Source organism: Apteryx rowi, unplaced genomic scaffold (assembly GCF_003343035.1).
Source record: "Apteryx rowi isolate R43461 unplaced genomic scaffold, aptRow1 scaffold_789, whole genome shotgun sequence".
Taxonomy (NCBI): Eukaryota; Metazoa; Chordata; class Aves; order Apterygiformes; family Apterygidae; genus Apteryx; species Apteryx rowi.
Genome location: NW_020451081.1, coordinates 174,955 through 196,731, shown reverse-complemented (window position 1 = coordinate 196,731; position 21,777 = coordinate 174,955). Strand labels below are relative to the sequence as shown.

The following is a 21,777-nucleotide window of genomic DNA, read 5'->3' as shown; positions in this document are numbered from 1 at the left end:
AACTTTGTAATTGAATATATTTCTGTTGAAAACTTCTGACAAGGTCCATATAAAATCTTACTGCAATTAATGAGTTAAGAATTTTTTTTTTTTTAACTAGCTTTGTTAGCATTGAACTAATCCCAAATAGACTTTGATGCTTTCTTTGAGGTGAACTGTGGTGTTGATTTACACTTTTGCTTATACTACTGCTTTTCTGGACCTACAGGGAGGTTTTATTTAAAGCTATGCCTTCATTCTGGACTATTAGTACAACCAGACAGCCAGACTTCACAACTTCATACAGAGGTGGATTTCACACCAACCTTGACTGAAAATGTTTCATATGTATTCCAGAAATATGGCAAAAATTTCCTGTAGTCTGAATTTCCTTGCACTGATTGCCTTATCTTCCAAACCACGTTATTCTTGTTCTGTTTTGTTTTTGATTGAATATACAATTAAGACAGCTAAATCTTATGCCAAGTAGTGGTAAGTCATCTCAACTCAGCAATCAATAGGTTTGTCGGTGAAAAAAGGCAATTCCTACAAGCTTTAATTAAAAATGAAAAGACAAAAATTTACTCTCTTTGAAGAAAAATAAGGTTGATATCCCAAGGTAATGGAAACATTCAGACTATGATTAGTAGAAACCTGACTGGAATCTCAACTAACATCTACATGATAATAAAGAGCATTTAAACTGATAACTAAGCGAGCTCACAGATGTCTCTGCATAYCCCAGACCCCTGTAAACATAGCTAACACTTCATTACCTACCTAGCTATAGGTACACACAGCAGCGTGCGTTACAGTGCTAGCAGTAATTTGCCACATCAAAGTGCCACAAACAAGGCACACAGCTTTGCATATTCGTTCCCTGCTTCTACCCTCCCACAGATACACTTTCAGGCTTTCAGTCATTTCCTCTCCTGCCCATGCTGGCTACTCATTTACTGCTGATTGTCTTTTACGTGAAGGTAAGCAAAACAGAGGAAGTGACTTTCATACCCTGCACTGCAAGCAGGAAGGCCTGTGAAGGGTGTGGAACAGGTTGAGATGCAACGAACGGGTGTAATAGCTATTCCAGACTAATTGGGCTCCTTTAATTTTGGAGTATTTGTACCCAGCTACAGTGAATCACAACTGTCCATCCAGGAAGCTCTGCTGTACATATCACTAAGGTAATTTAATTTGCGAAAGGATTGCTGAGTTCACTGGGGAGGAAGGGGGAGAACGGATGGCAAGTTAAGCCACGGAGTCAGAGATACTGTACTGGGGTAGATAGGGCCCAGTTTAGAACTCCCAGTTCCCATTTACATCTTATGAAACAAGAAAGCTGTTTTCAGCCGCAGGTCTTGTGTACTAATGTGGTATTGAAAACAGACTTTGACACTAGAGAAAAACACTTCTATGTTTTGAAATGAAATACTTTGCATTTCACAGTACTTGTTTACTCCAGTACTGAAATGAAATGCCCTGGTTTTAAAGGYTCCTTCAGGAACTGTGTAATACCAAACAGTTTTTGTTATATTTTAAACAAACAGAAATGTTAATACTTTAAGAAATGTGACAAGCTAAAGTCCCTCAAAGACCGCAGTTCACTTTGTCTCAAATAAAAGGTGCATTCTTACTAGCCTTTAGAACAATTCTAGGATGATCCAGTTTTCCTAATCAAAGTTACTGAAGATCTAAAATACAGGTTTCCACTAAGAAGTTGTCACAGTTTAACTGCAGGTTGCAGATCTACAGTGTAGATCACATGTAGACATTTGATTAAAGTCTGACTATGACTGCTATACTGTAATGTGTGTGTATGACCCCAGCAATTTAAAGAAAACCTTTCCCAAACCATTCTGTATGAAAAAAAACCCTCACTCCCAAGAAATAAAATGAGATGCATTTATATTTTGACCTGTGAAATACAGTTTCAACTCTCACCTTCCCAAGCCATTAAGCAAGTGATCTAATCTCAATGTATCTCAACTATCCATACATACTATGGAGACTTAATATGTCCCACTCATGGTTAGTTTTATTTAGATTGCAAGAGAAGGGAGTATCTCTTAGAAAAGTACAGTCAGTAACCCTGTACCCTCTTTCCACCACACTATCCTCCAGGGTTTCAGTGATTCTGAGAGCACCCTTCCTTGTGTTGAGAAGGATGTAAGAATATGTGGAATGTGAGAGCACTTGCATTATTAAGGTTATTTGATCAAGGACCTTTTCAGTGCAAAGGGACAAAAAGTAAAGGGGGAAACCATAAACAAAACACACAGACAGAAACCTGACTGACAAGGGAGACAAAGACAAAGAGCAAATCCTTCGGTCACTTACTGATGGACTACTAAGAAACCGCAGACATGGCCAAGCTGGACTTTGTAAAGAAGGAAGAAACAAAAGGAACACACAGATTTTTAGAGAAGAGGGGGACCTGTGGGACTATGCAAAACTTCCTAAGGAATATTTGGGGGAATTGGATTGGAGGGGGGGAACAAAGAGGGGAATAGAGGGAAGGGGTGAAAGAGGGGCCGGTCGCCTGTGAGCAGYTGTGGGTCAGTATGCTTGTCTGATCGAGCCCTGCACCTGACCACCACCGTCTGTCCTGCCTTCTTACTAAATCCCTTCTTAACTATCTTCCTGTGTGCTCGTGTGTAAGTGCTGCTGGGTCCAGGCGCCAGCACTGGGGAGACAGGAGCRAGTGGATCCGGACCAGCACCTGGGCCAGGGCCAGGCCAAGGGGATCTYRTGTCTGTGGTGCCAGTGCTGGGGCGAGGGAGGGTCCCAGCACCAGCGCGGAACCAGGGTCGTGGGGCCGCGTGTCCCACATGCCAGCGATGGGGGTCACAGCAACAGTGACGTGAACATCCCGGTGCCATGGCCGGAGCTGGACCGCAGGTCGTGGCACCCGCGCACCTGGGCAGCAGCTGCTGGGGGCGAGCGTCGGTATTTTCCCCTATTCCGGGGTGTGTGTGTGCATGATAAACACTCAGCCTTGCTCCTGGCTGATCCTGCAAACAGGAGAGCAGCAGTTATGTCCATCGGCCCAGGAGAGGGCGACCTCCCAGGAGAGAGTCCTGGGAGCACCGGGCTGGCTCCGGCAGCTGAGCAGGAGGGATCCCGTGGTCCATGGGAGACAGCAGCCCCCATAACATCTCTTAAGAAAGCAAACCTCTGATGTGATAGGAAGTGAGCTAGTAGATAGGGAGTTTCAGGAAGAAAGAAGGTCAAAACACTTGACTTTTGCAACAGGTTGGGAAGAGACTGTGAACCACTGATCAGCCTTGATGACTGCTGTAAGGACTACTGTGACAGTGATAAAATAAATATCATTACAAGAGAAGTAGCAGACCTGAACAACTTGACAGCTTTGGGACTCTGACAGTGCTTCCCTGAGTTCTCCAATGCTGTGTATCAACATCTCTCTCCTTCCAGGCTGCACCACTCCTTCCGTATTATCCTTCACAGAAATCATAACTGTATTTATGAACTCAGTGTTTTACTATAGAAATAATTACAGCATCCCAAATTCATCATTGTGATTTTTCTGAGGGATCTAACACAGAGCAAAGGTGAGCTGTAAAGTAACAAGGTCCCTTATAAAAATGCATAACAGTTTTTGGAACTGGCAAGCTTCCTGTTAAAATAAAAACAAAAAAAAACCAACAAAAATAACTTGCATGTTTTTGTTGCAGAATTTACCCAGCATGGCTTCTTTAATCAGCGTAAGTTGAAAACTAGGACATGCATATACATGGTGAGATTTTAAGCCTTCCAGGCTGGATCATCTTGCTTTGACCAGATATAGTCTTTCCAGTGCTTTGGTCTTGATAGTTTAGAGGAACCACACAGAAGGACTGTATACAGAACAATTCAATACTTAATAGAAATCAGAGTTCCTCTCATGGAAAGGGTGCCAGCATACATGACTGACCTGTTCAAGCAGCAGGAAGAGTCATCCCACAAGTCTGGATGCTCCACAAGCCACTATTTAGATTTCATCTCTTAGAATTGTACAACTTCTTCATTTTCTAGATCCAGATTCTCCAGAGATCCTCTGGAGGATATGGGCCATATCCACAACAGAAGAATAGAAAAGTATGCTTTAGCCTTTAAAATTAGCCACTAGCTGCTGCAAAAAAAGAAGAGGACTTGTCCTTCTTTGCCTCTGAAACTTCTTGTCTTGTAACTTGGGGACCATTATTCTCACCACTCTCTAGCCATAAAAAATTAGGTTTCAAATAACTGCTATCATTAAGTGATAGTTAGCCATGTATATATTTTTTACACTTCATGAGAGGAGCCCTCCAGATTCCAAATCCAGTTTGCAGGATTTTAATGGAGTTCACACCAGATTTCCCAGGACTTAGGTCTCATGATGATAAACAATTTCAAGAGCTCATTGCAGTTCTAAGTTCTTAAATAAGGAACAGGAATGAAAACTCCCATGGGTTTCAATGAGACTAGGATTTCAATCTAAACCAATTTCATTCTATGTTGTTAAAAGCTTTTATAATCCAGTGTTGTGATTTATGACATATTTTTTCAGAAAAGTTCACTACTCAGTATGCTGGTCCTCTTCTGAAAAAATATTATTTTCAAACTACTTTGCAGTTTTAATGAGAATTTATGTTAATTTGCTCTTTTTTTTTTTTTCAGTACGGTTGCTGATCTTTAAAGCTCTGGATACTACCAACAAATTTTAACAGATGTTCCATAAAATGATATTAAGTCCAGCTATAACTTTTCCTGGGTTCGGTGTATAGAAAGAAATGCAGCAGAAGGGGTTGTTACAAGAATCACCCTCTTTCCTGAAGCATTTAAAATCAGCTTCAAAGTTAACACTGCCTTCAGGGTTTGTTTTATGCCGTTTTTATATGCAAAGACCATTCGGGCCCTTTGTTTTAAAGTTCATACTGCATAATTCTGGCTTCTGTTTGAACTATATAATAAGCTTCTTATGCGGTTTTCTAGTAGGCCTGGATTTTGGCACAGCACCTGCCTATTCATGTGTCCAAGGAGGAGGAGGAGGAATAATGGCAAAAGCAGTTTGCATAGAAGACATAGAGGCAACAAGACCATGCCATTTTTTTAACCACGTTCTGTATGAAAAGAGATTGTGATCTCTTTTGTTTCTGGAGTTTATCAGAACCCAATTTTAACACAGCTTTGCAGCACTAAATACATACTTCAGCCTGAAAAGCACTTCCCTGTAATAATGGTGGAGCGCAAACACATTTGCTTTTCATCAGTACTTTACACTCTCCCCTTCAGATTCTGTTATATTAATTTTCCTTTCACAGGAATTTTCACTTCTGGTGAATGTTTTTTTTTCCTCTTTATGAGAATTTATTTCTGATGATTTTACTTTAATTGCGTCAAATGTGTAGATTTTGATTTAGAGCTTGGGAAATACATTAGAAATCTTCACCCAGCAGATGTTCTACAAATTCCCTCAAAGCAAAACTCACTTCTGCCAATAATGTTACTGTTATTTCATTCTAGACCCTATTGTCTGTTTATTTACATGCTACTTTTTACAGAGCTACATTGCAATATCTCTGGATCACAGCTGTCTTTGCTTTACTTTTTTGCATCCAATGCCATTTCTAATTGGCTCTAATGTAACAATAATAGTTTTATTATTCCACATTAATTCAAAAGGTTCAATAACACAGCAGTGCTATTAACCTGTTTAAGGATTTTTAGAGTCAAATTTACAAATAAAGAAATAAATTTGATGTTTTCTGTGTTGCAGTTAATATCAGATGGTATATCCATCAAACATACGGCCCTGTTGTCCGGGAGGACTGCAAGCAGTCCAGATGTGATCTTCTGGAAGGTAGCAACAGCACAGGTTAAAATCCATTGTATGAGTAGATATACAAGTATTTTTGATAATCTACCTGATTTCTAAACAGGCCATAGTTCTTTAGCAATGTAGGAATATTGGTATAATACACCTAAAAAGTTCTCCTAATACAGGGAGAACTTAAGTGGCTAAAGTGCACTTGTAAGACCAGCTTAGCTCATCCAGTGAAAAGAAACGAACCCAGAAAAAGCACAGTTTTACCAGTGTAACTGCATCTATGTTAGGGCTGTCTGTAAACACAGCTGTGCTGTTCTGGAATCCTACTTCTTCACATCCATGGAAAGCTTGAAATGCAAGTCTAATCTAACGTTTTGAGGAGCTCCATGTCATCCTTAAAAGGATGTTAGTCTTTCTTGAAATTCTGGATAGAGAAAAAGATGCCACAAATATACCCACTTAAATTTCAATAGATTTTTGAGATTCCTTTGTTCTACACTTGTCAAAATGAAGGACTAGAAATCAATTCCCTTCAAGACAGGAAATGTGAGATAGAAGCCAAAAATATGACAAATCATTTGATTGCAACTAATCAAAAGCACATTACTATAAATTTTCAGTTCAATTTTATCTTTAAAAACCAACAACATAGCTAAATAATAGATGTACAACAAATTCAGAAAGCAATTCGCTTTATTTAATACTAGCATTATAGTATGATGAATCCCAACCCTACCCTTCCAGTTAAAGGACCATTGGTGCTTGCTTCTATTATTAATCCAGAGAATACGCTTCTTGTGTTCAGTGACCCAGTTCCAAGAAGTATCACATTATAGAAGCCTATTTTCCACTTAATAAACACACATAATTCCTGTGAACATTAGTACTGATTATGCATGCTTACATACTCTAGGGCATATTCATCTAAACCCAGTGAATTCAAAAATGTTAAAGCAAAATATATTTGGCCCTTTAGACTGAAATAAACCCTAAAGAACAACAGGAAGAATCCAGAATGTTTTACTGGTATATTTTATTTTAATGTGACTTTTTAAAATTATTTTTCTTCAGCTCTCTACCCACAATGCTATGCTGTTTTACTTTAGAAAAAAGAATTAAAGACTTCTTAGGATAGAAAGAAAGTAAAGGCAAAAAAGAAAGCATGGTTGTAGCTTGACGGGTAAGGCACTCTCTTTGGAGACAGAAACTGCAGGTTGCAGACTAATCACTATTTCCCGTAGATAGAGAGGTTAATTGCGATATTGCCAGCAGCCCAGAAGGGCCTGTCTTATCACAGGTAGGGCACTCTGGCAGAAGGTGAGCAGCGCAGAGTCAGACTCTTTACACAGACATGGTAATTGATTCCCAATTTCCTACAGCTTGAGGAGTTCTTAAACCACTGTGGTAAAAATTAGGCATTTACCTTATCCTCATTCCTTTTTTACTTATGAGAGAAAGAAAAAGGACTCTGGTCACTTGATTTTGCTTTTACTTCCAATGTCCTAGACAGTTCTCTGCAGGACAGATTTCCAGGATGCAACTCCCATGTGAATACAGATGATTATGCCCTGCAGAAAGGTAGAATTTAATAATATATTCCCGTCTTGAGCATTATCTTGTGGGTTTGCAATGGCAGATTTGTGTACAATGTGCTGGCTTGATTTTAGCTTTTTCAGAATGGTATCCATAAATTCCTGCCTCTCCCATGCTCTGTACAGACTGTTAGGGCAGCTAACTCAGCGTTGCAGCATCTGTGGATCTGGGCTTATAATATATAAACAAATTTCCAGTAAAATACTGCAAAAACTGTTCAAGTATTCACCTCATTCAGCACTGTGGAATCAAACACAAACCTTAACAGCTGGCCAGAGATTCTGGATCACCCCCAAAAATCTAGACATCCAAAAGAAGTAGCAATATTTTTTACTGAACTCATTAGATTGCAAACAATGCTGAATATGCTACAGTATAAATTTCCTCCTATTAGCTGTCTATTTAAAAGAAGTATTTGATTAAATATTTTTATAGACCCTTTCACTAGAAGTGCTTCAAACAATTTTTCTGTAGAGTCCATTTGTATAACTGCTATTTATTTTAAGCATTGCATAGCTGTGTTCATAATGGGAACTTCCATAGCAAAGGCTTCCAAGCCAAGCTACAGTAGTTCCCCCTTCTATTCAGTACAGTCCACATGTACATCAGTAAATACATCAGTACAATTAGAGCAAATAGGTAGAGCGAAAGAGTTAGTGCTGAGGACTTGACATCCAGATCATATATGTTCTGGATATTTTACTTCAGACCTGCTCTAGCTTGGTCCCATAGACTAAGTGTCTATTAGGAGGCATTTTATACAGTAATACGGAGGGTTTGACCCCAGAACACATCTTTTAGTTAAGTATCTTCAAAAAAATGCAGTTTGTGTGCAGCAAGATCACACCACAATGATGATGGAAAAGCAGTGGAGAAAAATGGAAAATTCATCTCAAAATAACACTCCTGATCTAACCTAAAATGTTAATGTAGGTGCATTCATATAGACAAACATTTGAGTCTTGCCCATTAAACTACTGCTACCTCTCTCAATGAAATACCAACTAAAAAATAAAAATAACCGACAATAACGAAACCATAATTCATTCAATAAACATTTTTGTCATCAGGTTTTCAGGGTTCTACAAAATTTGAATGAAGTAAATTCTGCAGACCTGAAAGTCCAGTAAAATTGGTAGGCCATTTTTGTTAAAACTAAAAGATATATATGTTTTTGCTGTTAAAGCTGAGGATATTTTCTGCTGGGTTTGAGTAAAAGAAGATCTTTATAACTTAGTCAGACCACCTTCACATGGAATGATGAAAGGGTGTAAGTGCACCACACAACTCTCATGAGCAAAGACATAATATCATCTAAAGAAAATGTAACTCATAACTGAAAATAAGTCCTATAATTTCTTTTCCAAATATATTTATTTCTGGGAGTCTTCTTGGATAAAATCCAATCCAGACACCAGATAAAATGTCATCTCTCTCAACTATAAGATCACACAGAGAAATAACTAATCAAGACATGCTTTAATTTTTACCCTGAATATGCATTAAAAGAACCAAAATGCTTTAAATCTAACAATAATGATTTGGGACTCCTGCTGGTGGCTTCTCCTACAAAGATCACATTTTGCACCTGGGACTTTGCCTGCAGGCAGCAGCTGGTGCAAGCAGAATGTCCTACATAGGAGAGCTTGCCACCACCACCGACACTCGGAGTGTTCATTCTCGGTGCGCTAAGGGCCATTATTTTACAAGTATTTCTTTCTATGTAGAAGTAAAGCTCTGGACTCACTAAAGCTAATGGTATTTCACTTCTGCAAAATTAGCATTTCACCCTGGATAGAGATGCTATATATATATACAAATGTAATAGACTAGCTAAATATATGACAGCAACATTATAAAGAGCAGATCTTTAAAAGCTTAACTACCGAAGCAAAGGAGAGAATCTTATTTGATCTGCATTTCTAAAAAAAAAAAAAGAGAGACCATAAAACTAAAGCCAATATTCCACCTCAGTAAGACTACGGAGCTGTCTCCATATTTCAAGACTAAAATATTGCTATGCTCTTTGTTTTATATTTTGCACCACCATTTTGTAAACATGGTATTGAATCTCTGCTATTTCTTCCATGGGTAAAGTATCTTGTGAATTATCTGTGAATACTTTAAACAAACTTTTGAAGGAGAAAGTCCTTACAGCTCTGATAGAAGATATCTTTCCTCACAGCACACAAAATCATATAAAACATTTTAATTCCTTTACTGTAATGTGCCAAAAAGAAAGTAATGATTTATAAAGAGTTAAACGCTTGATGTACTTTGCTAGAAATCCATATTTTGTAAAGCCCATTTACTTTCCTCAGAAACATGTAAGAGAAACAATTAGATGTCTAATCTTGGTGGATGTGCACCAAGTATTATTTAAAACAGAAGCTATAAATTATCAGTCGATAAAAAGCACAAAACTTGAAGGCAGAAAAAATTCTTTCATCTTAAAACAACAGTTATTACAAATTCAGTCTTCTTTAAGAACAGGATTGTGAGGCAACATCTTGAGCCATAAATATTAAAATATGAAGACAGAAGTTTATTTATGTAAGCTGCAGTTAGTAGTTTTTGTTAGACTATCCATTAGAGGAAAAATGGGACTGGGTAATAATTTACAGAGTGATCTGGTTCAAGGCTGAGGAAATTCAGGAAAGGACTGTATTATTCATCTAAGGGAAGAGACAGATAGTTCCACTTGTCTGCAGAAATTGTCAGTGTGCTCAATATTAACTACTCACATTTTAAAGGCTTTTTATTTTTATTCAGCCTCACATTGTATTTATGAACTTTTCTGATCCTACTATTCATCATTGACATCCAATATTTTTCCTAATTAAAATTACTTTGAAGTCTCTGACCTTTAAGCAGAYACTCCATTCTGAATTAAAATATAATTATCTTTGTAACATGAATATACTTCCCATGCTGTCCCCATGCTCTTCTTTTTACGGAATAAATACATACTAAATGCAAGGAAAAGACTTCATTGCACTTGATAATGAAAAATAAAAAGAAAATAAACCAGGCAGTCTGGTTTTCCTTTTGCATATAACAAGGGCAAGGAGACAGTAAAGAAAAAGGAAAAGCAACACTTAAAATTTATGGAGGAATTCCTTCGTACACAACGCAAAATTTGTCTGCAGGCCACATTGCCTTGAAAACTCACCAACCCAAGAGCTCCGTTGAAATCAAAAGAACAGACTTTTATACGAGTAGATCCAACARTCACGCAGTTTATAATCCAGTGGTATTACATAGGATACAGCACAGTTTAATAAACAGGGCTGGAGCCTCTTTTTGAAGGTGAAAGATACCCACGCATTACAGAGTGAGGAAAGTAAATTTTCTGTGAGTAATTTACAGCTTTCTTCCTAAACATTTGGTTCTGGTCCCTGTAGCTATATGAACCACTGGTCTGACTAGTGTGGCACTTCTCATTTATATCCTTCTATTCACCACTGCTTCTCCTAGTGAAGGTACTGTTTAATCTGAATGAACGATAGCTCTTAACTGTATTTTTGCTTTATGTTACTTTGTTACTTTTTCTGTGGCCACAGAATAAGAACTTAATAAATAACTTACCTTTACGTAGAGCTGCTGAAATTCCTCAAGGTTCAGTCTACCACTTGGACAGTCCTTTAGAAATCCTTTGTACCACTGTTTTAGCTCATGTTCATTGAACTCCGTGCTCTTCACCAGATCCTCCATCACTTCAGGGGCCAGCTTGCTGTTTTGTTTCCCCATTTTGCCTAAAGAAGAAATAAATTAATACAATTAGCCAAGTTGCTGTAATCATTTTAAACTTGATCAGCAAAAAAGCTGGAACGCATCACTTGTTTTGTGCACACTGCTGCTTGCAGTCAAACCCAACATCATGGACTCCCTAGTGACTAGGAAACTAACCTAGATTTGAATATTTGAGGCTGAAATGGAGAACAATGAAACATTCTTCTTTCATTTTAGAAGTCTTAAGCCCTGGAGACAGACTGTTTATTTGCCTTCAAATCAATGATAAAAATTAAAGCAATCTTTTTTATCTTTACTACTATTCTCATCTAAGTGAAAGATTTATTTTCTTTTGGGTTTGGTGGGGGTTATTGTCTTCCTTTAGAAAGTACTACCACATTTCTTTTATTTCAGATATATCATCATACTGAGAGGCGACCTCTCTTTTTTAGCTATTTCTGGAAGGTAATTTCTAGCTTTTCACTACTCTAAGGCTGAAAAATATGGCTTCATTTTTTCTTTTAATTTAGCAAAAACTTTTCACAGATTCAGGGAGATCTGCAGAATTCCTCTTTATCTTTGTCTTGAATGTCTCTCCAGACACGACACTCATGTTAACAGCTACTCTTGACGGGTACAAGGCTGTGAACAAGACAGGCCTATAATGTGAAGCACTACATATTCCACTGTGAGGAAGCAAAGCTGGAGCTGTACACTTAGTCTTAAAAAATGATGAAATCAAATTCAAAAGACAGATGTAATTTTTATTTATATATATAGATATATAAGCATACTTACTGTAGAGTTAATACACAGTAGATGGTTTATACCTCATCACTGTTAACACTGGAGATATCCACTGCATTTGTTACATACATCTTATACACCTATTTATAAATGTTTAATATTTATACATATAAAATACACAGAAGCACAAAACATGGATATGTCTATATACAAGTACATTAATGGCAATACTGTTCATGTTGGTCTTTTACCCGAGATACCTCCCTGGTCTGCCCTTACCCCGCTTCACAGCATTCCCACCCAAACCTCAGCCCAAGCACGACGACCGGAGCCGTCAGCGATGCCTTTGCTAACGCAGCACACAATTCAGCCCCACGAGCACCCTGGATGCTAAGAAGAAGAAGGTCTATCTTCTCAAAGAATTCAGCTGGTACTAAATGAGCTCTGGAAATTCAGTCATCTGCAAGTACAAAATGCTACAACCCTTTGGGCTAGGACATTATCAGCCAGAAATGTCCCAAAGCCACAGGGACCGAGGCTGTCAGAGGACTGCCCTGCGCTGCTGCACAGACACAGCCGAAGGTGGAAATGGGCCATCATTTCTTGGGGTGCTTCCTGCATCTAGCAAGCAAATCCTCCTCACACACACTCCACAGTTCCTTCCYCTATCAGCCTTGCGAGATTCCATCGCACCTTCTTACAAATAACGATTTGCTCTGTACCCTCTCTGAATTATAAGAATGCCCTACATGAACTCATACAGCAAATCATTATTTGCCCATAGTAAACTATTACTTGGGGGCAGCACACTGCTCACTCACAACTCAGTCTGTAGCTTTGTTAAACTCCCACCACATGTTTTGGTAAACTTAGCTCAAATACTGGAGAGTTTATTAATTACTGTAGGCCTAATTCTGTATGCAGATGTCTAGAAATCAGCTGTTTTGACTGAATGATGGATTTGCAATTTATAAGTATTTAGAACAATTGCCCTAGCCTGATCTTTGAATTCCCTTTCTCTTCAACATCAGCTTTCAGAATGAATATTAATTATGTATAATATTGACTTAATTTGGCATAGTGTGAATTTAAATGCCATAGAGACTCATGCACACTAATACAGATCTTTCTCTAGTTCCAACTCAGATGACCTTTAAATGAAATGCTAGAATGCTTTGTTTTAATCTTTAAGGGGCCTATTTATTTCCTTTTTTTTCCCTCTCTTTTTTTCCAATTGTGCTACCCTTTACAGTCATAAAGTGCTTTGCTTAGGACCCACAAGACCCAAAAAGATTCTCAGTAATTACAGTAACTACCTTAGGGAGGTTCTTAGGGAATCTTCTGTCTCTCTTAATTCATCCAAGTCTACTTTTATTTGACTCTCTTCATCTGGACTCTTATCCCCATTAATATTTATCTCAGTGACACTTATACATGAAAAAAAGTGATCTTTAATGGGCAAATACCAGGCATTTTTGACTYACAGGTTTTCTGTTATTGGTAATGTAATTATAACTTTTCTGTATTGATTACATTAGTTTTACAGCCCTGTAGCCTGGCAGTACACAGATACAGAAACACACAGGACCTGTGAACCTCAGCACAATTTTCCAGTTAGTTGTAGTATTTTCAGCAACATGGACCTAAAACACCGTAGAAAATGGGGTGGGTCTGCACTTACACAAGTTTACATGACTAAAGAGCTGGACAAAGATATCCATCCATAACCTTTTCTGTCATCATACCCAGAGAAATAAGACAGCGGTTTTCTGTCTCTGTGACGCAGGCCCCTAGTTTTGGCGAGCTGCTTGTTCCCCTGTAGGCTGTCTGGTCAGTCCCAAACACCCTTCAGCCATCTCTGACACATCCCAACAGATAACGTCCTCTATCGTATCAGCGCAAAATGGCAGCTAAGGTCCTGAGAAAACAAGAGTGTGGTTCCAGAAAACCAAACCAGCATTTGGGGAAGGTATAATTCGGGGCTGACGGGTTCTGTCCTCTCACTTGCTGCTCCAGTACCAGACAGCATATATTTTGCCTTGCTCTGTGTGAGATGAGGGACTGAACAAGCTGACCCACTCAGCCACAACGCCTTCCTGTAACCACAGGCTTTCATTCTTGCCTCTCCTTTTAAAGGTCCTTTCTTACAGAATTGAATTACAATCTGCAAGAAGGCTGAAGAGTCTCATATAATTATCAAATATAAACTCACACTTCTGGCTCTAGGAGATACAGCTTATTTGAGAACAAAAACTCAAATACATAGATTATCTAGTTAATCACATTCTAACATCTTCTAGGGTTTCATTGAATCTCTTATTATTATTGAAAAAGTACAATCACCCATTAGCAATGAGTACACCACTGCCAACACAGTTAATTTTCTAAAATTAAAACTATTTTTAATTAAGTTATAATCATGGTTTCCCAAACATGTTTTTTTTTTCCCCTTGTGAAAATCCATGAATATGCATTAGGCAAAAACAGGAGAGAACAGCTGCACAATCACTAAGTTTTCAAGTAGAGGAAAGGTCACTCTGCAAGCATTTCTTTGTTTAGTAAATTTAATTTTTTCAGACTACAATATGCTTCCAACTCCCATGCTTCCAACCACGCAATGTGACAATCCAAGCACTGTTGTTCATCTTCTGTCGCGTTTTCTGATTGGCAAAAATCATGAAAGGAAAAAACAATTAAAAAAAAAAAAAGCAACACGCTTTGATTCCAAACCAGTGTGGGGTAGAGATTCATGATAAACAAGAAACCAGCTAAGTGGGTGGCACTTTGCGTGAGTAAATGTGTCAAGTCTGTTCCCAGTGAGAATACTTTGGCAGAAGAATGCTTATTAATATTAGCAAGAGCAACAGAGTCCAGATTAGAGAGCCCAGAAAATGCTGAAACTACTATTGTGCCACGAGCAGTAACAGCAATAAAGGCTGAGCTAAAAACACACATCCTTTTGGCCAAAATGCTCCAGAGAGGCCATCGGCTCCCCAGAGAAACAAGCTTTTCAGGAGTGCTTCGTGCAGTAGCACCTCAGCTGCCACACAGCAACCCCCGAACTGCTGCCCAGAGGCTATGTTGGCCCCAACAGGCCCATAGGAAGGTCAGTTTTAAAAGCTGGAGTTAAAACAAAGGATCCAAAATCTAAAGCACTCTGGGCTGTGCTGGAGGACAGCAGGCAGGGGAGAACATGAGGAACATTTGAGGATATATCTGTCTGCTTTTTGTACCCTCTGGACTGGCCAGGGAAGCGAGAGAGCTGCAGCAGCAGGAGTTTGAAGTTACTTGAAAATGACTCAGCAGCATGGTTTAGCAAATTGGTTTTATATTGATTTTCTGGGGGCTTTGGAGGTAAAAGGAGTTAAATCATGTGCAGGAAGAGGAAGACAGTTCTCAGTTTTAAAACCAGACCCGGTCTTCCACTTTTTCCCTGTTTAAATCTTCGGTTTGATATCTTTCCTGCAATTCCACCAGGAGCCCCACACATGCTTCAGCCATGTTAAAAGGTCTCCTACCTCCGCACTATCATCATCCAAATCTCCTGGCCACGGGCAGGGTTTTTCCCCTGGAATATTTTACAGCAGTTCCTACATAGGTTTAACAGTTCTGCTTCTCCCCCTTGGCTTGCCAGTACTACACTATCAGTGTGAGCACAGTTTTAAAAATCAAGATTTTATTAAAGACCTAAAAAAAAAAAAAGTTAAAGAGCAGAACATGACTTACAGAAACTCCTTTGCTGATTAATGATTTCAAGACACCCCCAAACTGTTGTTAACATACTCCCTTAACGCAGCACCTGTTTCCTCCTTCCCCTCCTCTCTATTCCCCTTTAGCCTTTTCAGCAGGTCTTCAATTTTTAAAGGGACCAGGTACAAATATAACTCTGGCCCTTCCTAGTGAAGAATAAACTGAGTGTTTTTCAAGATCTCATACTTCTGCTGCTGCTGAAGAAGGACCCAAATTCCCGCACAAACCATGTCCCTGCAAACCCAGTCCTGTGCCTTTTTGCTTGCTTTGCTCATATCCAGTTATACACCACCATTTTCTTTCCATGTTGTGTCAGGCAGAGTGCTGCCAGCAGGCTGAGGGAGGGGATCCTCCCCCTCTGCTCAGCCCTGGCGGGGCCACACCTGGAGTGCTGTGTCCAGTGCTGGGCTCCCCAGTACAAGAAAGACATGGACATACTGGATTAAGTCCATCAAAGGGACACCAAAATGATGAAGCGACTGGAGCATTTTACATACGAGGAGAGGCTGAGGGAGCTGCGACTACTCAGCCTGGAAAAGAGAAGGCTCAGGGGAATATTAGCAATGTGTGTAAATATCTGATTGGGGGAGTAAAGAAGATGGAGCCAGACTCTTCTCAGTGGTATCTACTGAAAGGGCAAGAGGACAAGAGTCATTAAAAAAAAAAAAAAAACACCCTTCCTTACTGTGAGAGTTGTCAAGCACTAGAACAGGTTTACCAGGGAGGCTGCAGGCTTTCCATCCATGGAGATGGTCAAAACCTGACCGGACACGGTCCTGGGCAACCTGTTCTATCTGACCCCGCTTGAGCAGGGGGGGTTGGACTAGATATTCAGAGGTCTCTCCCAGCCCCAACTATTCTGTGATTCTCTGAAACAATTTGGGGAAAATGGGACACTTATACCACCTTGCTTTTGGTACCCACTGTCACTGGTTAGTTTCATTAAATTCCCTCCAGACATAACTGACAGAAAAGGGTTCCTCCTAAGGGCCATTTGGAGAAGATGCTCTAGTGATTCCAGTCACCTCCCTCCCTTCGCTGACTCCAGAAGGAACATAGGGAGATCAGCCTTAGGTACAGGCACCTAGGTGATGTTAATAAACAGGACTACTCCAACTTACCTCACTATATTTTGGCTGCTTTGACACCTGCCCATGTTCAAGTTCTTGTTCTCCCAGCAATCCTGCATGAGCTGAATGGGGTAGTCAACCACCATCTCCACAGTAGCAGCCTCAAGAGGCATTAAAGAGTCCTCTTGCAAGGCACATGTTTTTCTTGCTTTTCCCTGGCTCTGAGAAATGGGAATGAGCCGTATAGACCATGCCAGAAGCAAATTACAACACTCAGTTTGCCAGCTCAGCTGTGCTGGCAGGCAATCATTAGGCTGGAAGGAAAGCTGTGCTTCATGCCCACCCCTCTGCCTCCTCCCAGCCCACAAACTCCCACAGGAATGTGCTGACTCCTGTGGACTACATGTGAAATCCAGGCATTGAACAGGTAAGTGTGGTGGGTGTCTGCAATCTTTCACACAGTCTAAATCTATAAGCACTAAGTAGATTAAACACTGTATAGACTCCAACATATATGCATATATAGGAGTAACAGAACCCCAAAACAATTAAATGCCAGGGAAAGCACAGAACTATGTGCATAATCTATAATAACAGAACAATTTTCTTGTTTTTTTGATCAGGCTGTTTAACAAATTTCCAGCTGCGTGCTGGTAATAACTCCTGACAACTCCCAGCATTGTTCCTTTCTCCTCAGGCTCCTTATGACACTGCCTTTCCTCTACTAATGTCAGCATGAAGGATAGATAGGAGCAGACTGTCAAACCACACAGATGCTTCATTTCTTCAAATATACTTATTGTTCCACAGAAAAAGAAATCTGGAACCTTTCAAACAAAAAAAGCCAAAGATCTCATACCCAAAGCCTCATAGGAATAAGTATCCAAGAAACAATATATGTGGAGGAGAGGAGGAATTTTCCCATTCAAACCATGAAGAACAACGGCTGCAATTGGAACAACTTTGTCCAACTGCAGTGCTTCCCATGCAAATTGGGAAGCACCTACTCACAACAGCTGCTGATGTGATTTCTAAGCTACCTTGCACAAAACAGGGACGACCCTGAGCCTTGCATCTCTCTGGCATAGCAGAACCACACTCGAGGGGAAAGTCCTTTTCTCCCCGATAAGTGCAGGAGAGGAAGATCTGTTAGAGAAGAGAGTGATATGGTACTTATGTACGATACTATTTGAATCTTTTAGTATACTGATGCCAAAGAAGTATTACAGTAGTATTAAACCTTTAGAGAAGGGGTCAGTCAGCTTACCAGGAACTACTGGTGGCAGCAGTTGTCTTTCTCCCCTCACTGTCCCCCTGTAAGCAAGCCAATTTGATCTCCAGTGACTAGGAGTAAAGACTTCATGATGGATGCTGCATTGCATTGTGGCCCTCCAAAAAACTCCCATGGATAGAAGACTCCCTCACTCAGCTCAATCCCCTATTCCTATTCCTCTCCCAAAAGCCCTGTATCCAAACACACAGCAGCTCCACACCTGCACTTTGCCAGCAAGGGGAAAGAGCAGCAGCAACCTGTAGGACTGGAAGCTGAATGCAATCCACTTCTCAGCACTTCCCATTTCTACTCTTGGAGTGGAAAAGCCAGGCAAGTAGCATCACCCTAGATACAGGCAGAGGGACCAAGGACAGAGACTACCAGATACAGTGAAGCTTAACAGGGCCAGGCGATGCGGAATACTGTGGACCTGCTCTAGGTGACCCTGCTTTGAGCAGGCGGTTGGACTAGATGACCCCCAGATGTCCCTGCCAATCTCAGCGATTCTGTGACTCAAGAACTGCAGACACCACTTCAGTAGTAATTCTGGGATAATCTGATTATCAGGTACAGGTAGATTTATTACACTCCCATGGTATTAGTATTTTGCCTGTCAGTGATCTGTAGCGTTCAGGAACACCTTGTGTTCTTCCCACTGAGAAGCAAAAAGCACCCTGAACTGCCACCTTTCCCCTTCACACAATGCTTTAGCCTCTTCTGAGATTTTAACAAAACTTATGCTGTGCTTTGCACCATACAAACTGATGGAAAGTTTATCAGTGAAAAACAAACAGATTATTTTGTGCATGTGTAACACCATATGGAAGTTAGGGGCAGTCTTAATTTACTGCTGACAACGTAAACTTCAAAGTAAGGGTGAGGCAAACAGGCCAGGTTCTGATCTATGTTACACTACAGTAAAACTGGAATAAATCTAATGATTTCACATTACTCTACTGGTTTTACTAAAGATCAGATTCAGGCCTGTAATCCTTCTGCCTAAAAGAAATGGGGAAAAATAGAGAGTAATGACATTAAGAAATACAATTATCCAACTGAATTGAATAATAAATGGAGAGAAGAGGTTTAAGCAAAAGAAGAGATATATTTTTAAATGTTAGTTGAAATGAGATGGATATTCAATTAGATTCAAGCAATAAAAAAAAGGGTAAAATCTGTACAGGCGGATGCTCTAACATAACAGTGACTGGTTTGCAGGGTTTTTTGTTTTTTTTTTCCCCCCAGGTGACTAGAAAACAAAAATTTTGTTTCATTTAAAGTGTAAAAACATTTGAATTTGTTTTCTTCTGAGTATGGAATAAAACAAAAAGGGAGTTACCTACATTTTCAACATGAAAATCAAGGGTAATACTAGCCAGACTAGCCAGTAGCTCAATTGTTGATGCACCCCTGTGGGACACAGCAGAGCTTTATTCAAAGCTGGACTCCGAAGCAGGCAGCTATATAAACTGACCTGCAGATATGTGGTCTGAAGTACATCTCAGGATCCTGTTTCTGCTCCCTCTCCTCCTTCAGATTGGGAAGCAGTTTTGAGCAGGCCAGTGCTTTCTCTATTGCAAGTGGCATAAGAGGAAGTATGTGGCATAAAGCAGAGACTTATCTGGGTTGTTTAACATGACCTGGGTGCTCAGAAGAGCTTCCAGGCACTACCACTTAGATTTAGCATTGAAGAGACAGGGACAAAATTGCTCTTTTGCTTGCTCTTTCTTTCAGTCTTTCCTTTTCGACCGCAGTGAGGAGGATATCCATATTTCTGCAGAAAATTTTGCCTCTGAATAATCAATGTTCCTTAAGAAAATGTTTACTGAAGACTTCTTATTTAACTTTATTGTTTGGCCATAACTCAAATAGTATTTTTTTTTTCTTTTTGTCATGTCCACGTCTTCTCTTCCTGTATTTAGACAGTTTGCTGACCTATTCTAGATCTTCTAGACAATTTAGTGATTAATTTCTGAAGAGAACAATATGCTTGTTAATGCTGAGTGTCAGACAAATACGTAAGTATATCTGTTGCCATAGTTTCATTTTGCAATTAGGCCAGTCTCTGTCAGCAGTGGTGATCAGTAAGTAACATGAAGGTGTGAATTGAGGAAGAAGCTTCATTTATCAGCAGTAAGATTAATATTTTCTTAGCTGGCCTATTCTCTCTGATTTTTTTCCTCGTAAATAATATGTGTTAAAATGCATGCAGAACATTTACTGTATCTTTTTGTAATAATTCATAAACCAAATAGCATTCCAAGGAATCTGAGTAATAGTTAGTCTGATCATCCAGAATGCTCCATCCTCAGAGCCTTGATTGCAGTGACAAGTTTGCTGCATGCCTTATACCAAATATAATAGCTTTTGGCTGATTTCTCTGAGGGTTTTATTCTAGAATCTATGGCTTCCAATATGCTAGCTTTCCCAAGTGAGATGCCCTGATTTGCGGTTGGAGAAATCATAATCTTCTGGACATCACTAGTTCAGAGCAGCCACTGGAACAAGTGAAGTGTCAGCACCGAGGACCATTTTCCAAGCCTTGCATTTCAGAAGAGTGGCCTATATGATTTTTAGGTATTTCAGAGATCTATCCACTATTTAGTATGCCACTTCTTCTGGGGTGTTTGCTGCAAACTTTTCTTTTTGGGGACTATTGACAAGACATGCTTGAACATTATTGTCTCCCTGAGTGGGTTCCAGCCTTCTTTTGAATCATGTGACCACATTTATGTGGCACTGTAAGCATCCATCTAATTTTGTCAATGCCACAATAGACCAGAATTTCCTCCACCTGAGAAACAGGGTTTTTTTTGTTTTGTTTTCAACTTGTAGAGACCATGGTTATTAAAACACTGTTTTTCTTCAGGATCAACATTATTGATGGTTCATGCTTGGGGATAAGCACTTTTAGACTCTAGCCATTCACTTAGACCACATTTACGTACATGCACCATTTTTTTTTCTTAGTTTCTTAGTTTTTGTTTACTTGTTTTCAAATTAATGGTCATTTATTCTGTGGTAATTACCCAGAAAAAGAATACGCACTTTCTCTACACTCAAATTTCAGCAGATCTTCTGAACTGCTAGCAGTTTATTTTATTGTTAGTTTGATAATTGCAAAGTAGCCAAATCTGTAAGTTGGTATGTTTACTAACAGGTTTTTCACTGGTCATCTTCCAGCCTTGTTTTAATTGGTGTTTGAATCAATCATACGCCTTTTTAAGACCACATCTCCCACTCTTCAGTCATTAGGCTCTACTTTTGACACAAGCTTCATACTTCCTTTATATCCATATTCCTCATTACAGCTTTTAAACAATACTGCCCTACTTTTCTGCAAAGGTGGATTAATCTCATCTAATGTTAGCTGTTTTAAGAAGTTAGTTTTCTTTGGTCCCTCTGTAGTCATTAGAGACAGTCAGAAATCTTCAGAGTGATTCACCCCATATACAGACAGACGTCTAAAAGAGGCAGGATGAATATATATGTATGCCTATTTTAAGATAGGATGAATCACCCTCTACAAGGGTCTCTTTCTTTCTGCTGATTGTAGAGGCAGCCTTGTAACTTGCTTAGATTTGAAACTGAATTTCTAAATGCTTAAAGTGAAATGAGAAAGATCCCACCCTCCTTGACAGCAGTGGATTACCTAGAATCAAAATGCTGCTTCTGATCTCAATAGGAAGCACATATTTGCTGAGGCTGATTGTTATTCCTCTATATTACGAACTTTATTCAGGTATGACTAATGCCATTAAAAGTCCAACACACTGGTATACCAAATACAGGCAGGTATTGCTAGTTATTTCCATCAAAGCAGT

The 21,777-nt window shown here is 39.4% G+C and overlaps 1 protein-coding gene across 1 annotated transcript in view; it reads right to left on the bottom strand.

The window, feature by feature from the left end:
- Nucleotides 1-21,777, bottom strand: part of VSNL1 (visinin like 1) — a 96,105-nt gene that overhangs the window by 45,250 nt on the left and 29,078 nt on the right. Inside the window, exon 2 of the mRNA XM_026088818.1 lies at nucleotides 10,970-11,136. Within this exon, the coding sequence (XP_025944603.1) occupies nucleotides 10,970-11,131 (162 nt within the window). The 5' untranslated portion in view covers nucleotides 11,132-11,136. The remainder of the gene's footprint in view (nucleotides 1-10,969; nucleotides 11,137-21,777) is intronic.